Source organism: Chelonia mydas, chromosome 3, assembly GCF_015237465.2.
Source record: "Chelonia mydas isolate rCheMyd1 chromosome 3, rCheMyd1.pri.v2, whole genome shotgun sequence".
In the NCBI taxonomy this organism is placed as follows: domain Eukaryota; kingdom Metazoa; phylum Chordata; order Testudines; family Cheloniidae; genus Chelonia; species Chelonia mydas.
The window spans coordinates 189,232,777-189,258,558 of NC_057851.1; the positions used below are offsets into that span (position 1 = coordinate 189,232,777).

Genomic DNA, 25,782 nt, shown 5'->3' on the forward strand with positions numbered 1-25,782 from the left:
CCAACATCACTCCAACAGAACACTACATGTGGGTGGAGCTCTTCCTGCCATCACCCACCCATGTCTTTGCTGTGGTGGTGTTAGAAAGGGACCAAACACACATGCAGAAAGGTGGTGGGGTGGGGGGTGGGGGGTCAGAGGCTGGATTCTTTTTCTTGGATTGACTCCATTCCCTGCCTGACAACTGGCAACACAGTGGGTAGCCCCCAGGGAGCAGTGGTGTTGGACCCACCATTACCACAGCAGGCAGCTTGTCAGGATGCGTAGATCCACAGTATGTGCATGTAGGGTTCAATGTCTTCTTAACCCAGGCCAAGGCACCAGGGGCGTTTGCGAGTTCAGAGGGGGATTGATACTTGTCATGGAAGGAAGTGCCTACCCTTTCCATCCTCCTCCATCCCCAGACCTCAAACACCTCTTGCACTCACTCTTAACCTGTTTCCTCTTGGTAGGACAGCCCTCTTCCTAATTCAGTAATATACATGCTACCATGATACATTATAGATCATACCAAATCAGAGACCATCTCACTAATATACATAATGGTAGTATATGTACAATTTAATTAGGAGGCTGAAATACAATGGGCCTCTGACATACTACCAGGCATCAATCCAGCTATTTCCCAAAATTACTGCACAGTAAGGAAGAGTTACTGAAATGTAAAAAAATAAAGAAAGGAGGAAAGCTTTATAATCAGGAGAAGGCAGAGAGCAGCTTCAGAGTAAAGGGGAGATAGTAGAGCAGGATGAAGAGGTGGGGACAGGAGGCCTGAAATGAGCCGGGATGGTTGTATTAAAACCAGGACCAGTACAATCAGCCAGGATATTAGAATTGTCTCCCAGCTACAGTCACCTTAACTGTAGAGGGTCTACACTAATTATTTAGTCCCAGTCTGCTTATTTAGTTCTTGTAATCTTTCTTATCACAATCAATCCCTACTGTTATAATATATAATCAAAATTATACAGCACAAATTATAACTAATTATGGGAGCAGGGTATAATTGCAGGATTCAAGAAAGTAGCACACCAACTTTACAGTGTCCTCTGCACCAACAGATTTTTAAGGTTAGGGTTTTTCCAAGTATTCCATTACTTGTTCTTCTTTAGATAAAATCCGCATTACTCAAATCATTGTACCCTTCTTTCTTGATAAAAGTAGATTAGCTTTGTCAGCACTATTGATTTGGCTTCTCTCATTTACTAAAGGGCTAATTTTTCTTGAGTATTTCCTTTGCCCTTATTCCACTTTGGCTTGCATTCGGTCATTCTCCTCCTTTGCTGCATTTATTTGTTCCCTGCAAGACTATCTGACCATATAGTCTCGTCTGGTTTCTCCTTTCCATTACAGATTGCAACATTAGCAACAAACTGGTGACAATTCCCTCATTTTAATTAACTTTTTTTTTCATTTTCACTAAAAATAAATAAAAGCCCTTTTACTTTAAAAGGAATAAAGATAAAAACATAAAAAATTCCTTACCTGTGTTACATGCATCACTTCAAATTTCTTAAAATTCAAATAATTTCTTGCTGTTTGATTTTTATACTTTACTTAGTTTGGATGATAAATGTGCAGTAAATTCATTTTGTTTTAGACAGCATTTTTTTTTTTTTAACATTTTATGCCCTATTGAGCAAAATATAAAGCTGGCAGAAGTCAGAAAAGCTCCATTGATTTACATCAGCTGAGGATCTGGCCACACAAGTCTCTGAAAGTAAGCTCTCTAAAACTAATTTCCAATAGTGGTTTCCACTATTGGAAACTAGTTTTAGAGAGCTTACTTTCAGAGACTTGTGTGGCCAGATCCTCAGCTGATGTAAATTTCAGAAAAAATTCCTCAGCTGATGTAAATTTCAGAAAAAATTCCAAAAATAGAGGGGATTTTTTTTGTAAATAATTTTCAATTTTTTATTTTTTTTAATTTTTTTTTTTTTTTTAAGTTCACAGAAACATTTCTCTTCATATTGGGCCAATTCCTGAGAGAGATGAGAACTTGCAGCTTCCATTTGCCCTCAGGATAGACACAAGTGGGCTTTATAAAAACTGTTAATTCAACAAATTGAAGGCCTAGAATACTTGACAGATTCAGTAATTTACTGCCATTTGCCAGCCTTCTATATTTCTTACAGTAATAAATATTTGTTCCGCCTTCTATCCTACAAAAATTATAAGTGACATACAAAATTTACCCCTTGATGGCACAAAAGATAATTAATGGCTTGATGACACAATTATTAGAACATCAGCCTGATACATATCCTTACAATACATCCTATAAAATAGAACTACCATTTATTTCTGTTCCTTAAGAAACCATTAAAATATCTCAAATGAAAATCCCACTAACAAGAACCAAAAAAACCCCAAAAACCCAAATCATTTTTATTTAGAGATCATTGATAACATATTATTTGTATCCATGTTTTCTGTAGCTCAGAGACTTCTGAGGAGCATAAAATGTTTAATGTCTCAAAACTTTCTTCTGCAGTGAAGGCAACTGACTTCAACTACCTTGAATGTGTGTTCTCCAGAATTCTCATGCAACTTGTCTAGATACCATATTGTAAAACACAGGCAGCTCTCTCTTAGCTAACATTTTTGCTGCTCTGACTGACCAGGAGTCTCGGGTACAATAACTGTTTCAGTGTACATACAGATCCTAGGTGTCAACTGTTTCACATGAAACTTTGGAAATCAAACAAGAATCATAGTGCTCAGCACCATATTAAATCTAATACATTTTTCCCCACAGAGGATTGGGGGATGTGAACAGAACAAAGGTCTTTAAACTATATATCCATCCTACCTGGCTATTTTAGCCTGCCATCTGTCAGGGGTCATTAAGAGATCCCTGATAGAATATACATTACAGATCTCTTCTAACAAGTTCTGAAGTACTCAGTGCAGCTCCAAAGTTGCTTCTTCAGCTCTGAGATTTAAAAGTGATTTCTAGCCACCTTTGAGGGTTTTTTTTAAGGGGGGGGACATGCAGAAGGGGACATCTTTTGCAATTACTGTGCTTTTTGCAGGACTGGGACTGCCTGATGCTTTTCCTCAGTCACAGCTCTGCCTCTACACTTCTCAAGCTGCTTGAAATAAACACCCCTGTAACTGCAGCCGTGAAAAGCTGGTCTCAACTGCTGGGAAGCTGCCAACAGGCCTTCATGCATTTCATAGTGGAACAGTCTCATTCCTTTAGTTGGGCTGACCGCAGAAAGGGAACTGTGTATCCAGGCAGGTCAGACCCTAGTAGAAGCACCATTTTTCAAAAAGTTTTTCCTACCTACTCTAGCAATAATTTCTAGCCAAGCTGCAGTTGTCCACCTATGCCAGGAGGACAGGAGAAATTGGATGTGGTTTAATTAGGCTGCAATTTAATTTCTAAATGTCAGAGTACCCAGCAAATAAAAGGGTACAATGCAGGTAATTCCATAATCAGTTATGTACACCCAACGGGGGACTGCCCCCTTTACCCATCCTGGTCCCCAGCCAAACCACTTCTGGGATCTCGCCATCTCCCATCTCAAATGAAGATTAAAGCAGGAGTCAGATTAAAGGGTGAGATCCCTGCCATACCAGTCATAGGACTCTTGAACCTCCCTTGTTTCAGCTCCTTTAAAGAATACTTCCTTTAAATCCCTTACCAATCCATTTGATCTGATCACCATATCCCTTCTCTATGGAGCACATGCACTGCACATCCACCCTGTGCTTGCATAATGAGTTGCAACCTCATAGCCTAACCTGTTTCATGTCTGCTCCACATAAGCCCCAAACTCTCTGTGGGGAAAGTGAAACATGCCCCCCACCACATACACCTCACACCGGCCAATATGGTGGTGAGGGAAAAAATTCCTTCCCAGCCCCACTAAGAAAGGAGCAACTAACAATGCCCACACCACATCATGACAAAACCTGGTATTTAACTACTTCCATAGGCCCTGCTCTGCCTAGTCCAGGTAAAAGAAGTGTTTCCTGCACTGGTGTAGATCAAAGTACAGTAACCCCTCACTTAAAGTCATCCCGATTAACGTTGTTTCATGGTTACATCGCTGATCAATTAGGAAACATGCTCATTTAAAGTTCCACAATGCTCCCTTATAATGTTGTTTGGCAGCTGCCTGCTTTTGTCCATTGCTTGCAGGAAGAGCAGCCCGTTGGAGCGAGCTGGTGGGGGCTTGGAACCAGGGTGGGCCAGCAGCCCCCCCCATCAGATCCCGTAAGTTCCCTGTGCAGCCACCCAGCAGGCTACCAATTATCAGCAGTTCAGCTGTCCCTTCCCCCACAGCCGTGTGCTGCTCCTGCCCTCTGCCTTGGAGCTGCTCCCTGGAGCCTCCTGCTTGCTGTACGTCCGGGGGCGGGGGGTGTCGTCAGCATACTTAAAGGGGTAATGCGCATCTCTCTCTCTCCCACACACAGGGCGTGTGTCTCTGTCTGCCATGCTGTCTCCCCTCCCTCCATTTGTGCTGCCTTGCAGAGTGTGAGGCTACATTAACAACATGTTAACCCTTGAGGGCTCAGCCGAGCGCTAGTTCATCATTTAGCAATAAGCCATTCCCTGGGAAATATCGGACTTCACCACCTCAACCAAGCTTCACAATCATAGCTGTGAACAGTATTAAATTGTTTGTTTAAAACTTATATTGTGTGTGTGTGTGTGTGTGTGTGTGTGTATACACAGGGAGAGAGAGAGAGAGAGTGTCTTTTGTCTGGTGAGAAACATTTCCTTGGTACATAACCCCCCCAATTTACATTAATTCTTATGGGGAAATTGGATTCGCTTAACGTCATTTCGCTTAAAGTCGCATTTTTCAGGAACATAACTACAACGTTAAGTGAGGAGTTACTGTACTCCCCCCTCTCTTCCAGTCACTTGGGGAGGGAAGGGTCTGCATCCCCACACTGACCTGGTCGGAAGCTGCCGCAGCAAGTCACTCTCTGGCTGTCTGGTTCTTAAAGGGGTCAAACACTTTTCCCTACAAGCCAAACAACAGCTCCAACCACTTCAGGTGCAGTGAGGTCATTCTGATGCTAGACCCTAGAGATCAATCAAAGCTTCACCCTGTAAAACACTCCTCCAGGAGAGTCAGAATTCTGCATACCTCACAAAGAGCTGAGATTCAGCAGTTGGTGGCTCAGACAGCACTCAGGATTTTACTTCTCATTGCAAATGTCACTACACCTACCTTCTGACGAGTCAAAAAAGGCCTGGCATTTAGCCTCCATGTCAGTGCTTAAACATGACAAATCTGAGTACATCTGAACACAAGAAAACGTGCTCAGGATTCCATATTCTAGTTGTTTAAAAACTTTCCATTTTGTTTTATCTTCTGCTTGATTAGAGCAGAAAGTACTGTCTGGTACTTGATGCTGTGATCTGTTGATTTACTCCATTGAATTTATTTTAAAAAGAGCCAGTTCTGATGCCCACATTTTGGAGAGCGATGGTAGAAAAGATAATGGCTTCTTTTGCTTCTAAGGCATTTGGTTCTGGGTTGGTGGGTTGTTTTTAAATGTTTCTTGGGCAAAAATAGACTGAGTTAATCCCAGTGGGTGTCTCATTAAACACTGCTTTTCAAACAGCTGGGAAATGCATGGTTACCATATCACTGAGTGCAGACAAATGATTTAACCTAAACCAGCCCTCAGAACATGGTGGACACATCATTTTCAGTATCTCAGTGCAGAGCACTGAGAATGAGCAATATACTGTTCAGGACTTGCCCCCTGTTCTCTTTCAGCGGCTGCTCCCCAACCCTATCCCAATTAACAGACTTCACCACCTTTTTACCAGACACCCCCTATTTCTATGCTCCAGAATGGCCTAGCTCTTTCCCCCACATAACTAAAGACTTACTTATATTGCTACCATTCAAAACATAAAGAGACAATACAGTCTGAGAAATTTTATTTTCAAAGCCCTATGAGATTAGAAAACAATGAAAGGGGAGAAGGCAAGAGTTATAAAATTACATATAAAGATAATTTGAGAAAGTAGTACTCCTTTAAAATGAAGACTACACTGGAAAACAAATAGAAAATTAAATGGAGTGGAGCCAAATTTAATGGTATCAAATATCTTATGAAGACCAATTGCTTCAGTTCCTTCTAAAATTGATGCAACTGTCACATAATTGAAAGTAGCAAAATGGATAGCAACCTACTCTAAGAGGCTGAAAACAATCACTCAGCTCTACCACCTTGCCACATGGTATCTCTAAAAACATGTGTAAACCACAACCCTTTGGTCAGCTGGCCAGCACGTTACTGGTGGTCACATCGTTTTGATAATATGCACTGCATGATGTTCTGGTTATTGACAGCTATACCCACATCCAGTTACTTAACGCAGAATTACAATTTTACATAATAATGGATATTCTGAGGGTTTGCTTTTAGAGACATATTTTTGCATACTGTTCAAATGCAATTGCACAAGTATTGTCTCAGACCCATCAGCACGTTAACTGGACTCCCAAGCTGTCTGCCTGAGGAGGCAACTTGCGTCAAAAATATTTTTCATTAAATGATGTTGGCAATTTTGTCTTCTTCTTTTGTCTTATACTGAGTGTCTTGCATTATACCCTTTCCATGATAGTGGTATTTGCTGAATGGTCACTGTCCCCCAGGGTCAAAAAGGAGATTTGTATAACACAATGTTATGTCAATGAGCAGCATTTTAAATAAAAGAATTTGCACAGTATCAAGAGAACACATTGTGTGTGTGTGCGCGCGCGCGGGGGTGGGTGGGTGTACACCTGCACACAAACAGGGCACTCGAACATTCTGAAAACAAATACTTTTATATTAAAAGACAAGTTGGTCAGCTCAGTTTACATCTGGAGTGAGATTAGAATCCCACTGTAAACCAATTACCAAGACACTGTTCTGATATTTGATGTTTGAAAAAGAAAAGACCTCATGCAGACTCAGTCTCTTGTATGCACTGGCAAGTATATTTTACTGCTGATTTTCTATGAATAAACATATGCTAAGAATTGCTGAAACACACACTGCTGGTTTTAAACATGCCTAATGTAGTATTAGAGGTTTGTTTCCAGAGCTGACTGCCTTATTTATCAGCTTCCTCCCTCCAGCTGGTAAAGAATCTGATATCAACTCTGGTCAGCTGTCTCACACAGGACACTCTCCGCTATAGGAAAGATATTAGAAGGTAACTAGCAGGAAGTAAGACGAAAAAACTAAACAAAATCGTTCCAGCAATTTAGAAAACAGATTGCTGTGAATCAATAATAACCACATAAATTATGTGTCATCAAACTCATTCCATTGTAAGTGTTATTGTTTACTGCATTTACTGAGCTTATAAAAACTAGAGAGTAATAACTAGGCCATTCTATTCAACTCCCAGCATTCTCCCTTTTCCATCTTTCATCTATGAAACTCTTTAATATAATTGTAGTATACATATCACAAAATAAGATACTTTCTACCACTTTCTTATTTTAAAACTGAGATGTTTTAACACAATGAATGTAGTATTATATCCCCCACCAGCAAGGTCACCTATTTTAAAAAAAAAAAAAAAAAAAGCCCCTTGATTAAAATATTTGATTCAGTTTATAGAGATTATTATAAAATAAAATGTGACTGTGCATGGTCATTAACATTGCATCAGAAACAATTCTCATCATTTATAGGATAGTTTGGGCCCAATGTTTCCTTTTTTTGGGAAAAGATTCAGATTAACAAATGTTTAATGAATATTTTTCAAAAGTACAATAGAAAAGAGATGGATTGAATTTAAAGATTTCCTGACTAATCTTTTTTAATTGCCCAAAACGAGTAAAATGTTAACAGCATAAATGGTAAAATCTAAATTAGGTTTTAAAAGTTCTTTCAAATTGAATTATCAAAACTTTTATTAAGGTCAGAAATGTTGTTTTTTTTACCTTATAGTGTCACTTTAATAAATGATTTCATATGAATTTCAAGAGCAGTAGAAGATGTCTTATTTCAGGACACCTGGATTCATATTTGTTTTGTCACAAGTAAAACATCCACTGCAGATTAAGTTATAGTACTACATAATTTAGCACAATTTGTCACGGCTGGCAGGCTTTGCTCAGGAATAAGGGTTGCTGCAGGTCAGAATTTAAATGAAGTTGTCTAGAAAAGCTTACACAGCATTTGCCCACACTATGGCTAGCTCACGCCAGTACTGCCAGTGTCTCATGTTCATCTGTTCTAACATTCAGAAGGAAAAACATCCACAAATACGGTGTGCAATCCTGCATTTCTTGCACATCCAACACACCCACTAAATACAATGGGTGAAATCTTGGTTCTGTTGTAGTCAATGTGAGTTTTGCTACTGACTGCAATTCAGCCAGCATTTCACTCAATGTGTACAAGCAGTGCTGAGAGGATGTGTAACGAATGCAGGATCAGACCCAATCATTGCAAAACTCGGGAAGTTTTCCTACCCTTCCCTTCAGAAACCGATCAGCCAATCAAGACAAGGACTGTTATGAGTTTTGCTCCAAAAACCTAATCTCAAAAATTTCTGAACTAGAACAAAGTGCTAAATATTTAATGTAAGCAAAAGGAAAAACAACTTTTCTCATTTTCTATTAAATTTAAAGCAGAAAAAGAATGAGATGGCTGACAAAACAGCATTTAATTCCTAGCTATATACAGACGAGAATACCCAGCCTAATTTACACAGCCAGCCAGTCACAGCTCACATAATCACATACAGCAGAATCTGACAGGGGAATTAAAGGACCAGGAAAGCATATCTGAACGATGAGCTTCCTATTCTAGAGTATTTAATGCATGCATTTAATTCTGAAAAAGGCTAACGTGGTTCTCTCTCATTTTAAGCCAAACATTATTTCATGAAAAAAATACAAAACAAACAATGTAACTTTTTTAATAAATCAAATAGTCAATTTAAACTTAAGATCCTACATGCTTGAAAAATACACTAGAAGAGATACCCAAGATTCTATAATAACTGATCAGTGACTGATCAGGAAGTAAGTGATCACCTTATCAGATAGTCCAGATCTTTTTTGCAAAGCAAGCTAAAAGTGCTAGGCGTTTCAAGTTACTGTGCTGAATTGGCATTTGTTTCAAAACATCTAGTACTAGAATTAGCCAGATGAAGAGGTCTGCTGACATCCAGACCCTGGGTTTGATTCTCGTATAAATCAAGAATAATTCCACTGAATTCAGAGTAGCAACACCAGTGTACAACCAATGTAATTGAGAGGGGAACTAAACACCAGGATTGAAATTCTGGCTCCAATGAAGTCAATGGCAAAACTTGTACTGACTTCAAAAGGGGTCAGGATTTCAACCTAGGTCTCACTGGCTTTGGTTCTATCTTGTGTGATTTTTCCCCAGAAACTTTGGAAACAACAGTGCAATACTTCCCTACAGTATTATTTTTCATGTTCCCCTCATTTTGAAGTTTTGTCCCACATTTCAGCCTTTAATGGTTCATAACTACTGTACATGGGGTTGAAACAGAAATTAATTTGTTGGTGTCACTTGATTTACTGCTTATACACTCTAACCCTTTAGTGTCTTACCCTAGGGGACATAAGTCTCCATTGGCATGACCCATAACACTTGTTTGGGTTCAATTTATATGAGAGCAATATACAACAAAAGAGAAGAGAGCCCTAGCTCACTTTTCAGCTTAAATCAGTCAACCTCAATATTTATCTGCTGTAGAATATTACAAGCTTTTAGCAAGACAATCTTCTTCAGCCCAGTGAATTGACAGGATATAGTTTTCTGAAGAAATTTTTAAAAATAATCTTGCTTGTTAAGGTACGTAAACACATCCAGCAACATGGGTGTATCTTATAAAAAAAGATACACTTTGAGGTCTAATTATAAACCACTCTCAATGTAAAGGCTGGCATCTCTGATAAGGAGAATTTGGAATTGATTCAGTAGATGTGTCTCCTTCATGATGCTTTCTTCTCGTAACCTTCAAAAAGACTAAAACAGCATACCCAATTGTTCTGAAAAGACAACCCTGAACATCAGAAAAATCAGTGTAGAAGATACATATGCAAAGGACCCAGCACAATATCTCACTATTAGAACATAGTAACAGTTCAGTTTCAATCCCGCAGGTGACTTTTTATAGATGCAGTGCTGCACTTGTATGGATCCCCAGTGTCAATGCAGCTTTGTGTGGGCATAGCAGCACACAGAGCATGGTCCCTTCCAGGAACAGGTCCTCAGTCAGGAGTCTGCACTTGAGGACTGTATCTACATGTCAATGATTATTCTTTCATGCTATTCAAGGGAAAGACAGTTTTTTCTTCATAATCCTGTCTTAAATCACCTTCAAGTGAAGGACAGAGAAGAAACAAAGCACTTCTCATTCACCTGCAGGACCAGTGGTTGAAAGGTGGAAAGTCTGAAGCACTGCCCTTTCTGCATATGGCAAAGACGCAGCTCTAATAAGTCTTGGCCTTGTGCTATTTAACAAACTGTTAATGACCTGCTAGAAAACATAAAATTGCTGATAAAGTTTGCAGATGACACAAAAATTGGATGTTTTAGTAAATAATGAAGACGACAAGCCACTAATATAGAATGGTTTGGATCACTTGGTAAACTGGGCGCAAGCAAACAATGTGTGTTTTAATACAAGTAAATATAAATATACATGTCTAAGAACAAAGAATGTAGGCCATACCCACAGGATAAGGGATTGTATCCTGGGAAGCAGGGACCCTAAAAATTATTTGAGGGTCTTGGTGGATAATCAGCTGAAAATGAGCTCCCAGTATGTCACTGTGGCCAAAAAGGCCAATGCGATCCTCAGATGCATAAATGGGAATCTTGAGTAGGAGCAGAGAGGTTTTTTTACCTCTGTATTTGGCACTGGTATGACCGCTGCTGGAGTACTGTGTCCAGTTCTGTTGTCCACAATTGAAGTAGGATGTTGAAAAACTAAAGAGGGTTCAGTGAAGAGTCCCAAGAATGATTAATGAATTAGAAAACTTGCCTTATAGCGACAGACTCAAGGAGCTCAATCTACTTAGCTTAGCAAAGAGAAGGTTAAGGAGTGATTTGATTACAGTCTATAAGAACCAACATGGGGAACAAATATTTAATAATGAATGGGCTGTTCAATTTACCAGAGAAAGTATAACACAATCAAATACTTGGAAGTTAAAACTAGACAAATTGGGACTGGAAATAAGTGTACAATTTTAACAAAGAAGTTAACTAACCACTGGAACAATTTATCAAGAGTTGTGGTGGACTCTCTATCACTGACCATTTTAAAGTCAAGACTGGATGTTTTTCTAAAAGATCTGCTCTAGGAATTATTTCTGGGAAGTTCTATGGCCAGTGTCATACAGGAGGTCACACTAGATGATCACAATGGTTCCTTCTAGTTTTGGCATCTATAAGTCGGTTGCATAAAAAAAGGAATAAGGTCAATGTCAATGATGCAGCTATGACCACTTTCGTGATTTAGAGAAACAATGCTGTAACTACTGCCCTATTTGAAAAGCATTTAGATAGTATGGTGATAAACATGGTATAAGGACCTATATCAAACAGAACAGAGAAATGGATACAAAATACAGGAAACAGAGGAGCCTACTATGAATCCTGGAAAACATTAACGAGACTTGGCTTTGGATCTTCATATTTACTAGCTGGCAGAGAAACCAGAGCTTCATAAAGATCTGAAACCATCATAAAGGATTTAGTTGAGCAGGATTAAGCCAGAAAGAACACGAGTTTGACAGACAGAGATTCTAGTAGTAGCCATTTATCTGTACCATAAAACCATGACAGAACTTGATGCAATGGATGACCTTCTCTCAGAGGGAAGTCCAGCCTTTCTTCCTCGTTATGTTTACAGGAAGAGAAATTATTCTGCACATATTAGGAAGGGAAAATAAGGGTTTTTTTTACATTGTTTGAATTACATTTATTTCAAACAGGAGGCTCTCCACCTTCATCCTTGCAGGTAGGGTGAGTGAAAGTTTTCAAAATGCTGGGACCAGTTTGTCTTTAGGGGTTTCTTTTAGCAACTACTACAAATGCCATTTGTACTTCTGCCTCCCAGCTTCTCCCCACTCCCCCATCCCTTTCTCTTTCCTTCAACCAGAAAATTTACAAATAGCATTCAATACATCTTGTACTTAAGTGCTGTTGCACTTTCCCTACATAACTGGCCTTTATTTGAAACTCACTACATTTCTACAATTGTGTCCTCTAGGGAGTTTTAAATAAAGGCCCATGTTATGAGGAAGCTCAGTTGTGCATGAACACAGGCTAGATCATGCACTACTTAAAATTTTTCTAAGTGCTGAAAATATCCTAGAGACAAAAGCACTCTTGGACAATTATGCACTGTTCTCTCACTTAGATGGAGAGGCGTTCTGAAATTCAGAACACAGTTTAAACTATGAGATACTAATTATGTTTTTAATAGTCTTATCTCCCCCGTTACTTATATTTTCTACTGGAAAGTCTCTTCTTGATCCTCTCCCCGAGGAAGTGGTCAACCAAAGTCATTTCTTGAACAATTAACTTTGGAGGCCCGGACTTAGATCACGAAGGGAAAGAGGGCCAGCAGAGTGAAATACAGTACCTGTTCAAACTGCACTACAGAAATGAGGGAAGGAATGATCATCTGTTAGAGAAAGTATCACTCCGGGTTAGTTTTGCAATGAAGGAAGATATCGCTCACTGAACTGAGTGGGTAAAATAGACCAATTATTAATCCTTAATTGCTTGAAACCCCATTACCCTTGAAGAGTATGGTACAGGTCTAATTGCTAGCTATGGAATTCTCACTCTCCAACATGCAAAGACTATCAAAATGAAGAGAAGGGAAAATCTGTCTGATGGGGAAAAATGCAGATAGCAAAATATTCATAGCGCAGCTAAAACAAGGTGGAATTGGGGACAATAGAGCCATCTATAAATATACAAAGAAAATAAACATCAGGGAGTGGGAAGAAACTGAGAAAATGAAAATTTAAGTTGAAATATTAAGAAAAAGTTGCTGACAGTGGGATGGATTAATCTGTGGAATCGTTATCCAAGAGAAATGGTGAAATTCCCTTTGTTGAAGCACTTTAAAACTAGACCAGGCAAAGCATTAAAAAGTGCTGTAGGGAAAAATCCAGCTCTGAACAGGGAGACGGATCAGATAAAGCATAGACTCATAGATGTTAACTTAAAAGTTTATGACATTTATTTACAGTGAAATTATGGGAATCAATGGGCAATGTTGCACACATGCCACACCCACTGCTAATTAAGACATTCTGAACCCAGAATAATTTTGAATCAAGTTGTTACTCTTAACCAACTGAGATCTGATGCTACAAATTTAAGCCAAATACACGTGATCTGGCATACTGGGCACAGTGGAACTGCCATTCTGAAGTACTGCAAAAACAATTCTTTGTTACTGTATTTTAGCTGGTCTGAATAACTTTCTGGCTCAAAACCTAGAGCTAAAAAGAGTTGTTATACTAGGATGATGTAGATTCTTTGGTTAATGAAAGAACTTCCGAGCCCAAAATCATTCTGGGCTTTGCTATCACTCTTTGGTGGCGCTGCTAAATATCAAGAAGAAGAGTCCTGCAGAATTTGAGGGCACAGGAGCAACCTGCATAAAAACACAGGACATTCGAGGGCGCTAAAGTGTCCCAATATTACCAGCAATAATCTTTCCTCCATAGATTCAATGACAAGGATGTTCCCTTTTTAAAAACATGTAAAGCTATGACTACTTCCAGTGATAGTAGTCCAAAGGCTAAAGGATACAAAAGTCTCTTTTCCAGGGAGTTGAGAGATTTTAAAAATATATTCAACAATTGGGTGTTCCATAGAACTGATTATTCTGAAGTGTAAGCAAGCATCAGTCCAAGGTAATAGAACTGCTAGTTTCTCAAACAAACAGACATACATTTCTTTATTCACCACTGAGTGGTGCTATTCCCCTTAAAAAAGGTTTTTTTCAACTTCTCAAGTATATTAGCAGATCAGGTTTTTTTTTGGCTTTACCTATAGCTTTCAAGTCTATCTCAAAACTATACCTGAGATGTAAAGTTGCTGTGCAGCTCTCAATCACCTTTTACAAAAACCAGCTATTAAGACAGAACCGGGGGACTGGATAACTCAGGAGACTGGTGAAAATGTAACTTTTGATTCCAGACTAGCTCCTCACATCAAGCATGTTTCATGGAAGGCTGAACATTACCAAGCAGATGGGTGTATATAATAAAGAAAGCAGCACAGCCATATTCTATTTGACTATTTACAAGACAGCTCTTTGTGAAAGCAGCTTGTGGTTTGCAGTTTATTTTTTAAATGAACTTAAGGCCTCTTTCTGTATAATATTTAGTATTATTGCTGAGCTTGGAGTTGGATAAAAAGAAGAGCACGAAGACTAAAGGAGTCTGAGGGCACTGAGTTTGGTGCATAAGGCGAAAGAAGTTCACCTTTGAAATTTTAGATCTCACAAACCTATAGAAAACTGGCTCCTAAGAGGGAGAAGCTGGTGATGAATAGTTTAGCATAGGCTCTCTGCCTCCTTGCTTTGTCCCTCTTAATACATTGATAGATAGTTTTGACTAAAAAGTATTTATCTTGGATACATGTATTGTGCCCATTACTGTAATATTTGAGCACCTCACAATCTTTAATGTATTTAGCCTCACATCACCCCAGTGAGGTATAGGGAAGTACTATTTGTCCCCATTTTACAGATGGGGATCTGAGGCAAAGAGTAGCTAAATGACTTGCCCAAGGTCACATAGGAACTCCAGTGTCCTGTTTTGGCACTTCACTCAGATGTTGAATGAAAGAGATACCTGCCTCAATACCGTTTTTGGAAAAGTCTGCATAATCCACACATATATAATCTCAGGGCTGTCCCAATGACAGTCAGGCTGCAAGCTACTGAGGGGAGAGGAATATTGAATCTAGCATGACTTCCCCTTTCAGTGTCACTACCGGGGTTGTGGTGGTGGAAATAAGGCTAAATTGGGAATTGCCAAGTCAAAACAAGACTGCAGAGACCCTAAGCACTCACATGTGCTACTCATTCCTCAGGATATTTCCACATATCATGTTAGAGCACGTGACTACAAGATCTTTCCCTGTGTAAAAGGAAAAAGAGGTGGAGTCCTGCCAACAGTGCATCAAGTGTCCACGGTAATCTTTGAAAGAGAACTTACACAAAGGCCACAGAAACCCAAATACAGCATACCCAGAAGGGTAGACTGAAGGGATGTACAGTGCATTGTTGCTTCCAGAGTACTTTGCTTAGCTCTGGAGAACTCTTGAAAAGGGGAGCTGGAGACTTCCCTTAACTAAAATGAACTAAGTGAGAAAAGAACTAAGTGATAAACAATAACTAAGCTACATCCTATTTAGTAATTCTTATAAATGAAAATAGAAACTTGACATTTAAAAACCAAGAGTATGAATGAACTACTTTGCTGATGGCCCTTTCCTAGACAAACTGCTTTCTGCTTTTAACATGATATTTAAATCAATGGAACATTAGAATATTTGGCATATTAAGCAGCACAACAGATGGATTCTACTTTGATGGTACTATTAAGCAACCCAGAACACCCCTGTGTTTCCACTGGATGTATCTGAACAATTCTGCACTAGTCAAATAATTAAAGTGTGAATCTGCTCTAAAAAGTGACTATCAATGGTATTGTGGAATACCATGTTTGTCTTGCAATAATTTCTCCATCAAGTATGTTCAGTTTACAAGAAAAAGGTAATTTTTTCTGTTAACTCTCAGAATCCAAGTTGAATTTGTAGGATTAAATTTGGTTCTTTCCTTATATTATAAATACAAAAATATGAATGCACCATCACCTATCCTAAAAGTTCTGCTGGCCATATTGTGCAATGTTGCCAATTTTGGCGATTTTATCACAAGTCTCTCAATATTTTGAGGGCTTTTTTTCTTAACTTTCGTATGATCTCCCTATTCCTGCCTTCCATCTTGTGCATTTTCACTTATGCAAAATATTCATCAACTTTTCCAAGAGAGTTCTGAAAGCACATCGCTTTTGTCTCAATAAGGGGGATACACAGAGGTCAACCTGAAGAGGTAGTCATGTTTTTTTAAACACACAAGACAAGCACAGTATGATCTAGTGAAGAGGGCACTGGACTGGAATCCAGGACAACTAGGTTCAAATCCTAGCTCCATCGATGGCCTGCTGAGTGACCCTGGGCCAGTCACTTTTCCTCCCTCTGTCTCAGTTTCACCATCTGTAAAATGGGGATAATGATATTGACCTCCCTTGCAAAGAATTTTGGAATCCTACAGATGAACAGCACTTTATAAGCGTTAGCTATTATCACCATAAAAAGGAAAAAAGCTGCACGTGAGACCATGAAGTGCCAAATGCAATTCAAGAACTGCAAGTTTAGTATCCCGCTCTTAACACACATGTTCCCTCCAATGTTCATGAAATTAAAGCAAGAAGGATTCTGATGTTAGCTTAAATTGCTTCCCTACATTGCAAAATATTTTTGCATCCCAACTGGATTTCAATACAGACATATAGAGCAGTTATTTTAATGAGGCAATTTTACTGTTGTTATTGTGGTTTAATGTTTTAGTTTTGGTTTTAACAGCTCAAACTTAACCCACTCCTTTTTCAATAGTCTTAATACGGGTCATATGAACCTTCAAAATCATTAAGTGTCACACACATAAAAGGAAAAACATGACTATGTTCTGACTTACATTCTCTATGACAAATGTCCACTCTTTGTCTTCAAATTCCTCAGCATGGGGATCCTGGAAAAAAAAAAGAAAAAAAATCTAAAAATTACCCAGATATAAGAAACTGCAACTGACTCACCATTGCCACTTATTTATTTAGGTTTCCTTATTTGATGGAGATGAGGCACAGAAAAAATATTTTAGCCAACACACAGCTTTCAGTACGTAATACCTCCATAAAACTTTCACTGGCTGTGGACTGGTACAAGCAAGAGATGTATTCAGAACAGAGCCTACAATTCTACCACCCTTCACTGAGGTTCATCAATTTTTCAATTTAATTTATAAAACGCCTTCCTTCTTGATAACTACACCATAGTCCCACATCTTGCAGAGAACGGAGGCAGAAGCTAAGCTGCTGTCTAGATCAAACATGTAGCTCTTGTATAGCAGAAGTCAAGTCCCTATTCTCATCTTCACATGCCTAAGGACCATCAGTGTGATCAGGAAACATAACGCAACTCTTCAGGGAGAATCTCTCATGTCACCATAAGTTACACCAACACCCATCCTGCTTGAGAATGACTTCCTTTTTCAGCCAACTCTTGTTCAGGGAATAAGACCACTTTTACCCCCCACAGAAAGATGCATGATGGGCTTCATATGCTAGACAGTAATGTGAGGAAATGAGCAGGGATTCTAGTTTTCCATGATTAAAAAAACAAAATTCTTCCATAAAAAATTTAAATATGTGTTTTTCTGTGATTAAAATGAAATGCAGAAGTTTAGTTTTCCTAGCTACAATATATGTAGGTATCAGTTGAATGCATGTTTTATTGAGATGCAGTAGAACCCCATTTATTCAAGCTTCCATTATCTGGCTCTCCGTATTAACTGACCCGGCAGTCGCCTGGGGCTGACAGTGACAGGGCTCAGGCTGTCAGCACTGGGCGGCTGGGGCTTGGGCTATCAGCCACCCTTCCTCCAATCTTAAAATAAGAGATGGCTCTTTGCCAATTCTCTTTGATTATCCCAATTTTTGATTATCTGATCTGGCCCCAGTTCCAATTAGATCAGATAAATGGTGTTCCACTGTAAATTTAAAGCACATTCAAAAATCAACCGCAAGAGGGGGAGGTTGAGCATACTGAATAAGTGACATTGGTACTTCAGTAAAATTTAGTTAATAGTTAATATGTTTTTATGTTTTCACAAAATGTAAAACTAAAGACTCTCTGTAAAAACACAAATTCCGCATTTTTCAGTGGCAAATGGATTTCTAGGATCCCTGGTAATAAGCTATGTCCATCTCAACTCAGTGATCTAATATACATTAAAGTTATTAGAAATTAAGATCTGAGGAAAACATTAAGTGATTGAGTTCATGCCCTTTCCAACAATAACGCAGGATTTTTCCCACAGAAGTTTTCTATTGCGGTACTTTGTCCAATCTAGTTTTAAGTATCTCTAACACAGCAAAATTATACCATTTCCCTTGGGAGATTGTTTCTCATACTAACAGAACTCAGTTTTAGGATTTTTCCCTGATATTCAGACTTTTTCCATTCCTCAATTTCATCCTATTATCCCTACTTATAGTCCTTGAACCATTCAATTATTCCTTTGCCACCTTAGTGTTTACCTCTTTCAAATACTTGTAGATGGATGACATATCCCCATAGTCATCATTTGACCATGTTATGCATAAATTCAGTCCCTTAGCCCTTTAATCATTTTTGTTTCTTTTATCTGAATCCCTTCTACAATTTTAATCTATTAAAGCAATTTTATTCTATCACTGTAAATTGAAGTATAAAACTGAACAGAGGTTTTGCTTCTTTCTTTACCCTAATCCATACCACCTCTTTTCTTTCAAGCGTGCTACAAGACTGTATTATCCTTCCTTCTCAACTCACTTTGAACTACTCTCTTCCTAACCATCCATGCTTTTCTTAATTTTTCATTTTGTTCCAGGTCAATACAGAATCATTAAGGAAGCACTGTGTAACAGTATTTTATCTTCCTTACAAATGGATTGGAGGATCACTTGACAAGGCATCTCTCTAAAATGAATATAATTAATGACCTTGTAAATAACTAGCTTACGAATAACTGCTGAAAAGGAATACTTAGTGATTTCCACATCAAGAAGTCAGAATACTTACTCTGTTAAATAATTCCTCTCTTTTGTGATTGTGTAGTTATATAGTGATTGTGATTCCTCCATTGTGATAGTGTTTCTCTAGAAGTGTCATATTACACACATTATAAATACTATACTATGCTATGGAGACAGTTGAAGAGCAGTCCTTCCTGAAAAATCCAGCAGGTTGGGCTCAATTTCCTGCAGAGTCCTTGGCACCTTAGCTAGATGAGTTTCAGAGTAGCAGCTGTGTTAGTCTGTATCCGCAAAAAGAAGAAGAGTACTTGTGGCACATTAGAGACTAACAAATTTATCTGAGCATAAGCTTTCGTGAGCTACAGCTCACTTCATCGGATGCATTGTTCTTCATCAGTCTGATTGTTTGCTAACTGTTGTAATGGGGCTATATTTAATGGCTACAAAGGTCACAGCAGTAAAATGTGTGTTTTAAAATATATTTGACATCTATTACTGTGGGGTGCATTTAGAGTACAAAAAGTCAAAACAAATGTTGCCAGCAACTAGCTACAAACCATCCAATATGACTTTAATTAAGTTAAAAAAAAGAAAGAACTATTAGCCATAAGTTATAACGATTTAAGATACACACACAAGGTATATCTCTGGATAGCCCCATGCTGAAATTAAGGTACTTGTAATTATAAGATCACGTAATAACATGTGCATCATTTTAATTAACTTTGTAGGACTACTGTACATAAACAAAATTAATGAAATTGTACGATGACTTGGCTGACTTACTATACCTCATATCAATAGCACATAAACCATTTTCCACTATCCAGCTATTAATACTTGTCATTTTAATGATTTATCCTAGGGTTATTACCTTGTTTTTAAAAAATGCTCTTTAATATAGTATGGAAGCTGCATAAAGAGAGCATTAATCATTCTATGTTTTAATATCCTACTGCCTGATAAAATAAGTGACTAATATCTTTAATATTTTGTCTAGCTCTTTGGGGGTGGGGGTGGGGAGGGAGGTTATTTTTTGTGAGAGCTTATACCTCTACCACTTATAAAATCAGGGAACAATCTTGCAACCAAAACCAACAATATTTTTGTTCATGTAGGATCTCATCGAAGGCCCTTTGAAGGAAACTGAAGCCTTTCCATTGACTTCAACTGATGCTAGATCAAACCTGTAATGTTTACAGAATCAGGCCTTTTGATAGTGTATTTCTGATATCTTATGGATAAGGATGCAGTACAGTTTTATATTGCAAAGGTTACTTATTGATTTAGGTGCACAGTTCTCACATGCTGCTAAAGTAGGATGTAAGTACTTTTTCATATAATTAATAAAAAATGCATTTTAAAAAATAAAATGACCTAAGTCAAACAGTTAAATTCAAACTACAGTTTTCCTTTTTTGTATTTCTCTAACAAAGTCTTACAAAAATAAAAATGCCAGAAGGCATAACAATACATCATTAAAAGGATTCATATTTAGCACACATGCTGTACATTTCCTCTTTAAAACAGATTACAAACTTTATGTATGTGTTTTAATTAAAAATATGTGTTGCTAATCTTTAATATCCCTCAAATATGGAAAACTCTGAATAAATCTATTCACAGGCCCGCCCCAAGGGGGGTGCAGGGCCCGGGGCAGAAGTGACGAATCCATCACTTCCAGGACCGACCTTTCACTTCTGGGACTGGGGAAGCGTGGGGCCCGGAGTGGTCACCCGGATTCACCATTCTCAAGGGACAGCTCTGCACATACACCTCAGGGTTCTGATGAGATAGCAAACTACTCTTGCTTCATTCTTGTTGCTATAACTATTTATTTAGAATTCGACTGAAGCATATGTATTGTCACTTCCTACTTACTCAATAACTTTGTTGTAGTAGTCATCAATAGGTACCTCTACATTTATGGTTATAATACAGTTTCCATTTCATTCTCATTTCCACACGCTCTGACATGTTCCCCTTTGGGGCTGACATTTTCAATGCTTGCTCTCTGCTAAAAGGTGACATGTTTAAAGTTGAGCAAATCCTTTCATCTGTTTTGGATTTACACTGGCAGAAAAAAAAAATCCCCCCCCCCTTTCAAAATAAAATCGTACTTCTCCTCCTCACTCCCCAACTATTGCCCTCGCACAAAACTCAAGTGGCTGAATTTTGGTGCTTCAAATCTAGTATGTAAGGAGTCCTCAGTGAAGGGGGTATGCTTTACCCAGATTGAAAAAAAACTGGCTAAATAATAGTTATAAAGAAAAAAAAATCACCTTAGCCCATGTATAGTAACATCTAAAATTTTTAGTCTACTGAAGCCCATCCGGCAGACATACCACAATGCATATATTCCTTCCCTATTTGTGAAGGACCCAGAAAGCACACTACAACTTATCACCCGTTTGTAACCGGGTTGTGATACAGTTGATTCAAAATGTGGTGTTGGAAGAGCAGTTTTTCCTGTAAAATCCAGCAGGTGGGCTCAAATGCCCATAGCAACCTGTAAAACTCTGGCTCACCTTAACTATACCAATGTGTCTCAATAGGACACACAAAATGAATAAATACAGCAAAAGTTGTCTAAGGGGAATAAATTCCATACACACTCAATGGCAAATGATGCTTAAATCTTGAAAAACAGAGGCACACAGGTAAAGTTGACATTAACCTGCCTTAACGTCCCTCTAAGCCCAAACCCTGTTCACCCTAGCCCCAGCACATAAGTCTACACTATACAGGTTTTTAGTTTTGTTGACTTTTTAGTTTTGTTTATCAACATGCCCTGTACAAACAATTACATTCTTTGCCCAGTATTTATTACCGTTTCATCTTGAAATGGGAATTACGAGCCCTTAGAGAAATGGACTGAAAGACTGTCAAATTTCACTTAAGCTTCTGTAAATTGCTCTTCTTCCTTTACAAGAACTTATTTTATAAATGTAAAAATCAGCACTCTGAGGTTAACCTCAAGAGATAACCTTGTCTCCCCCACTTCTCTTTTCTAATTTATCTCATCTCTCTCTCCTCACCTTATCACACTGCTACCAACAACACCCTTATCTCCACCCTCCACTAACTCCATTACACATAAATCTCAAAAAACTTTCTAGATACCTAATAGCCAGAGGGCTACTATGAAAGAAGCCACCCAACGTCCAAGAGCAATATGCACATGAGAAGCCAAGCCTCCCCGCAACTTGCTGGGGAAAGGATAGGATTCCTACAAGAGTTCAGCCCAAGAACCCTGCTTTGGGACACCATCTTTCTCGGCTTTGGCTAGTAGTTCAGAAGCGTAACTGTTGTCTCCTCACGGGGTCATTAGAGTCTGTGATACACCAGCCTTTCTGACAGAACAGTCCCTGGCAGCGCTAGGTGACAGGCTCAGGAAATCTCCTACCCGCCCTGTTCCAGTGCCCCTGTTTCCAACTGTCATGGAAGCTACATCCCTCCTGAGCAAGAGAAAGGGGAACTGCAGCAGTAGATTCTAATATAGCAGATTTCTCACTCTGCACTCTGTTGCTCAGAGCTCACCCCATTCAACACAGAATTTAACAGAGAATTAGATCCCTGCTATAGAATCAGTGGGAGGGTTCCAAAAGCCTAGAGAAAGGCTAGCAGTCTCCACTAAATTCTGTAGGTCTTCGAAGTAACTTCCATATTTGCAATGGTAGGAGGAAACGGCAAGAGAGAGAACAATAGCTGGGCAGCAACTTCCCCAACCAACAGCCATTTCGAGTTGCGTGAGGTTTGTCAAATGTATCAGTCACCTCAGCACATCCTTTCTTACTCCCTTTCACTTGAGCTGTTGGAGGGTGTGGCCTGATCTATACTACTAGTCGACCTAACTCTGGAGGGTCTACACTAAAATGTAGCTTCTGCTGATGTAAGTTGCCCACTACACTGACATAACAACACCACCTCTGCGAGAGGCGTAGTGCTTAGGTCGATGTAATTAGTGTGATGCAGTGTCAGTGTAGACTCTTACATTGCCTGTTGCTGCCTTTCAGACTCTTCTGGCTGTCAGTCCCTGGAATCTGACAGCCTGAGCACTTCCCTCTAAGGCTGACAGCCCAAACCCTGCACTGGAGGCCGAGCTCCAGCTGTCAGTGCCCCACACTGACAGTTAAATTGGTGCAAGCACACCTGGTGAGGACATGCACCACTGACAGAAAGAGCACAGTGTGAACACACAAAGCCAATTTAATTACTGCGGTGACTGTATGTCAACGTAACTTAAGGCGGCTTAATTTTGCCCTGAGTGTTCAATTATGCTACTCCATACCAGTCTCCAACCTTGGGTCCTCCTTCTGCCTCTGCATTTATACATAGCTTTTCTAAGCTGCAGAAGATTTAAAAACTGTCCCAAAACTTGTCAGTTTTACTGCTGCTTACAAGGAAGAGATCTCATTAATAGCCTAGAAAACCCGTCACAGTTTTCATTCTGCAGAGTCCTGGGAAAGCTTTCAGCTGCATCAGAGGCACTGGAGTTGTTCATCTGCAGATTTAGGAGACAGCACTGCACTGGTTTAGACTCAGTTCACATTCAGCTTGTTTTCTTCTCAATTATATGGATCAGAAAAAATATTTTTAAAAGGTTATATTTTGCAGACATTTATGGCATTAGCCCCCCACAAACCCAGAAAACCTTACTGATCACAATAGTCAAGTGCACTTGTCAAGACTTGACTTTACGGGTCTTACAACTTACACACTATGAGGTCTAGACTGCCATTTTCTCTACCACTGAAGATCCACCACTGTGTCAAGACAAGCCACTGTTCTCTTCTCAACTGATACAAATACATTCGGCATTTAAAGTGCAAACCTTAACCTCTACCAGAGAATCACATTAAATAAGTGGTAGCAGACTGAAGGGAAGTCTTCCTTGCGAAATACTTAATGAAGCCCCTATAAAAAGCTTGGTTTGACTGGTAATGTTGTGGGTACTTGTTTCATTGCTGCTTTGTATGAATGGTTCTCTCCAAACTTTACTTTCTCGTGCAGCATGTGCCTCTCCCTATTCTATCCCTTTTTGTTCCTTACCTGGCAGTAATGGCTCCTTGCATTTCAGGGACTTTCACACAGTATTTCTGACACACATAGTATTTCAGGACTAAGTTAAAAAGGGAGCTACTGAATTAAAGTTCTCTGAGCTACAGCCTTCAGATGAAGTTGCTACTGCTAATTCTCTTCAAGCAGCAACATGAGCTTTAGACACTTTAAAAGCAAACATACTTTTGGCCAGTGTGTACATGTCACTGTGAATTCTTAATATTACAGTTCGTGACTAACTCCTATGTACCTAAAAGAAATGTATCCTCTTTTTCCAGAGCTCTCACAATCAGGAGAGTCTGGTGGATGATTATTGTTCCTTAGCAAACTTCAACATTTTTACCATTCTGAAGTAACAGACCAAACTCTTCATGCAAAGCATTAATACACATCTTTGTTTTAGCATTCACATGGACGGTTTCAGAGTAACAGCCGTGTTAGTCTGTATTCGCAAAAAGAAAAGGAGGACTTGTGGCACCTTAGAGACTAACCAATTTATTTGAGCATAAGCTTTCGTGAGCTACAGCTCACTTCATCGGATGCATACTGTGGAAACTGCAGAAGACATTATATACACAGAGACCATGAAACAATACCTCCTCCCACCCCACTCCCCTGCTGGTAATAGCTTATCTAAAGTGATCACTCTCCTTACAATGTGTATGATAATCAAGGTGGGCCATTTCCAGCACAAATCCAGGTTTTCTCACCCCCCCCCCCTTCCAAAAACCACACACACAAACTCACTCTCCTGCTGGTAATAGCTTATCCAAAGTGACCACTCTCCTTACAACGTGTATGAAAATCAAGGTGGGTCATTTCCAGCTCAAATCCAGGTTTTCTCACCCCTCCCCCACACACAAACTCACTCTACCTTAGTTTTATAAAATAAAAACTCATATTTTCACTCTAGATGTGGTGCTTGGATACTGCTACATACACTTGAAGCAGCACTCTTGACCTTCTCTTCACACATGCATTGTACCAATTTAACTAAATCAGTTTAGAAATTGATTTCATTTTGGTGCAACCCCTGTGTGGGTATTGTTTAAGAGTGCCTTACATTGATTTAGCTTACCGACTTAATCTAAAGTGATATAAACCTATTTAAGAGAGTCCACATAAGAGGGTTGCACTGATTTAAGCAAATAAGGTTTTAACAGCTCGAGTTAACTTGGTACAACTTTAGTGTGGACATAAAGCCTGTACCAGTTTTGAAAGAATTGGGATCTAGGGCCTCTAATTCAGAAAATAATCTGAGCATGTGCATACCTATTCAGCAAAGCACTTAATTTAGCACATGCTTCACTTTAAATTCCAGTGGGACTTCAAAACATGCTTTAAGTTAAACATGAGTTTAAGTCCTTTGGTGAACATGGATGGACCGCTGAATTGACGGTTAGAGGAATAAACACAAGTTTGGGGAAAAGGCACTAGTACTAAACTCTAACTCCAGCTCTACCATTGACTGCGTTTCTGTTGGAAAGTCGCGTAACCTCTTTGTTTGGTTTCCCCATCTGTAAAAAGGGAGAATATCTACCTCATAAGGTTGCTGGTAGAGTTAATTAGTTAAGGCTTGTACAGTGCTTTGAACACATATTGTAAAGCAGTGAAGGCATTAGTAAATAACTCCAGTATACATATCCTGCTGTGGGGCATCATTATACAGATTAGGTTATTGCATTTTGTTTAATTATAGTTAACATATACTTTTCAAAATCTGCATTTGGGTCTGACATGAGGCGGAGAAAGAGGCTAGGAAATTTTAAAAGGTGGCCTAAATTAAACACTGAAGGGCTCTCGCTATTACTTTACAGTCTAACAATAAATATAAAACTATTAAAGACATTCTGTTACTCCTCAG

The 25,782-nt window shown here is 39.0% G+C and overlaps 1 protein-coding gene across 16 annotated transcripts in view; it reads right to left on the minus strand.

Moving 5' to 3' along the window:
* The window catches only part of EHBP1 (EH domain binding protein 1), a 322,570-nt gene that overhangs the window by 223,019 nt on the left and 73,769 nt on the right, over window positions 1-25,782 (minus strand). For all 16 annotated transcript variants that reach the window (XM_037896082.2, XM_043543993.1, XM_037896085.2 and 13 more), the window contains exon 5: window positions 16,760-16,813. In XM_037896082.2, the coding sequence (XP_037752010.1) occupies window positions 16,760-16,813 (54 nt within the window). The remainder of the gene's footprint in view (window positions 1-16,759; window positions 16,814-25,782) is intronic.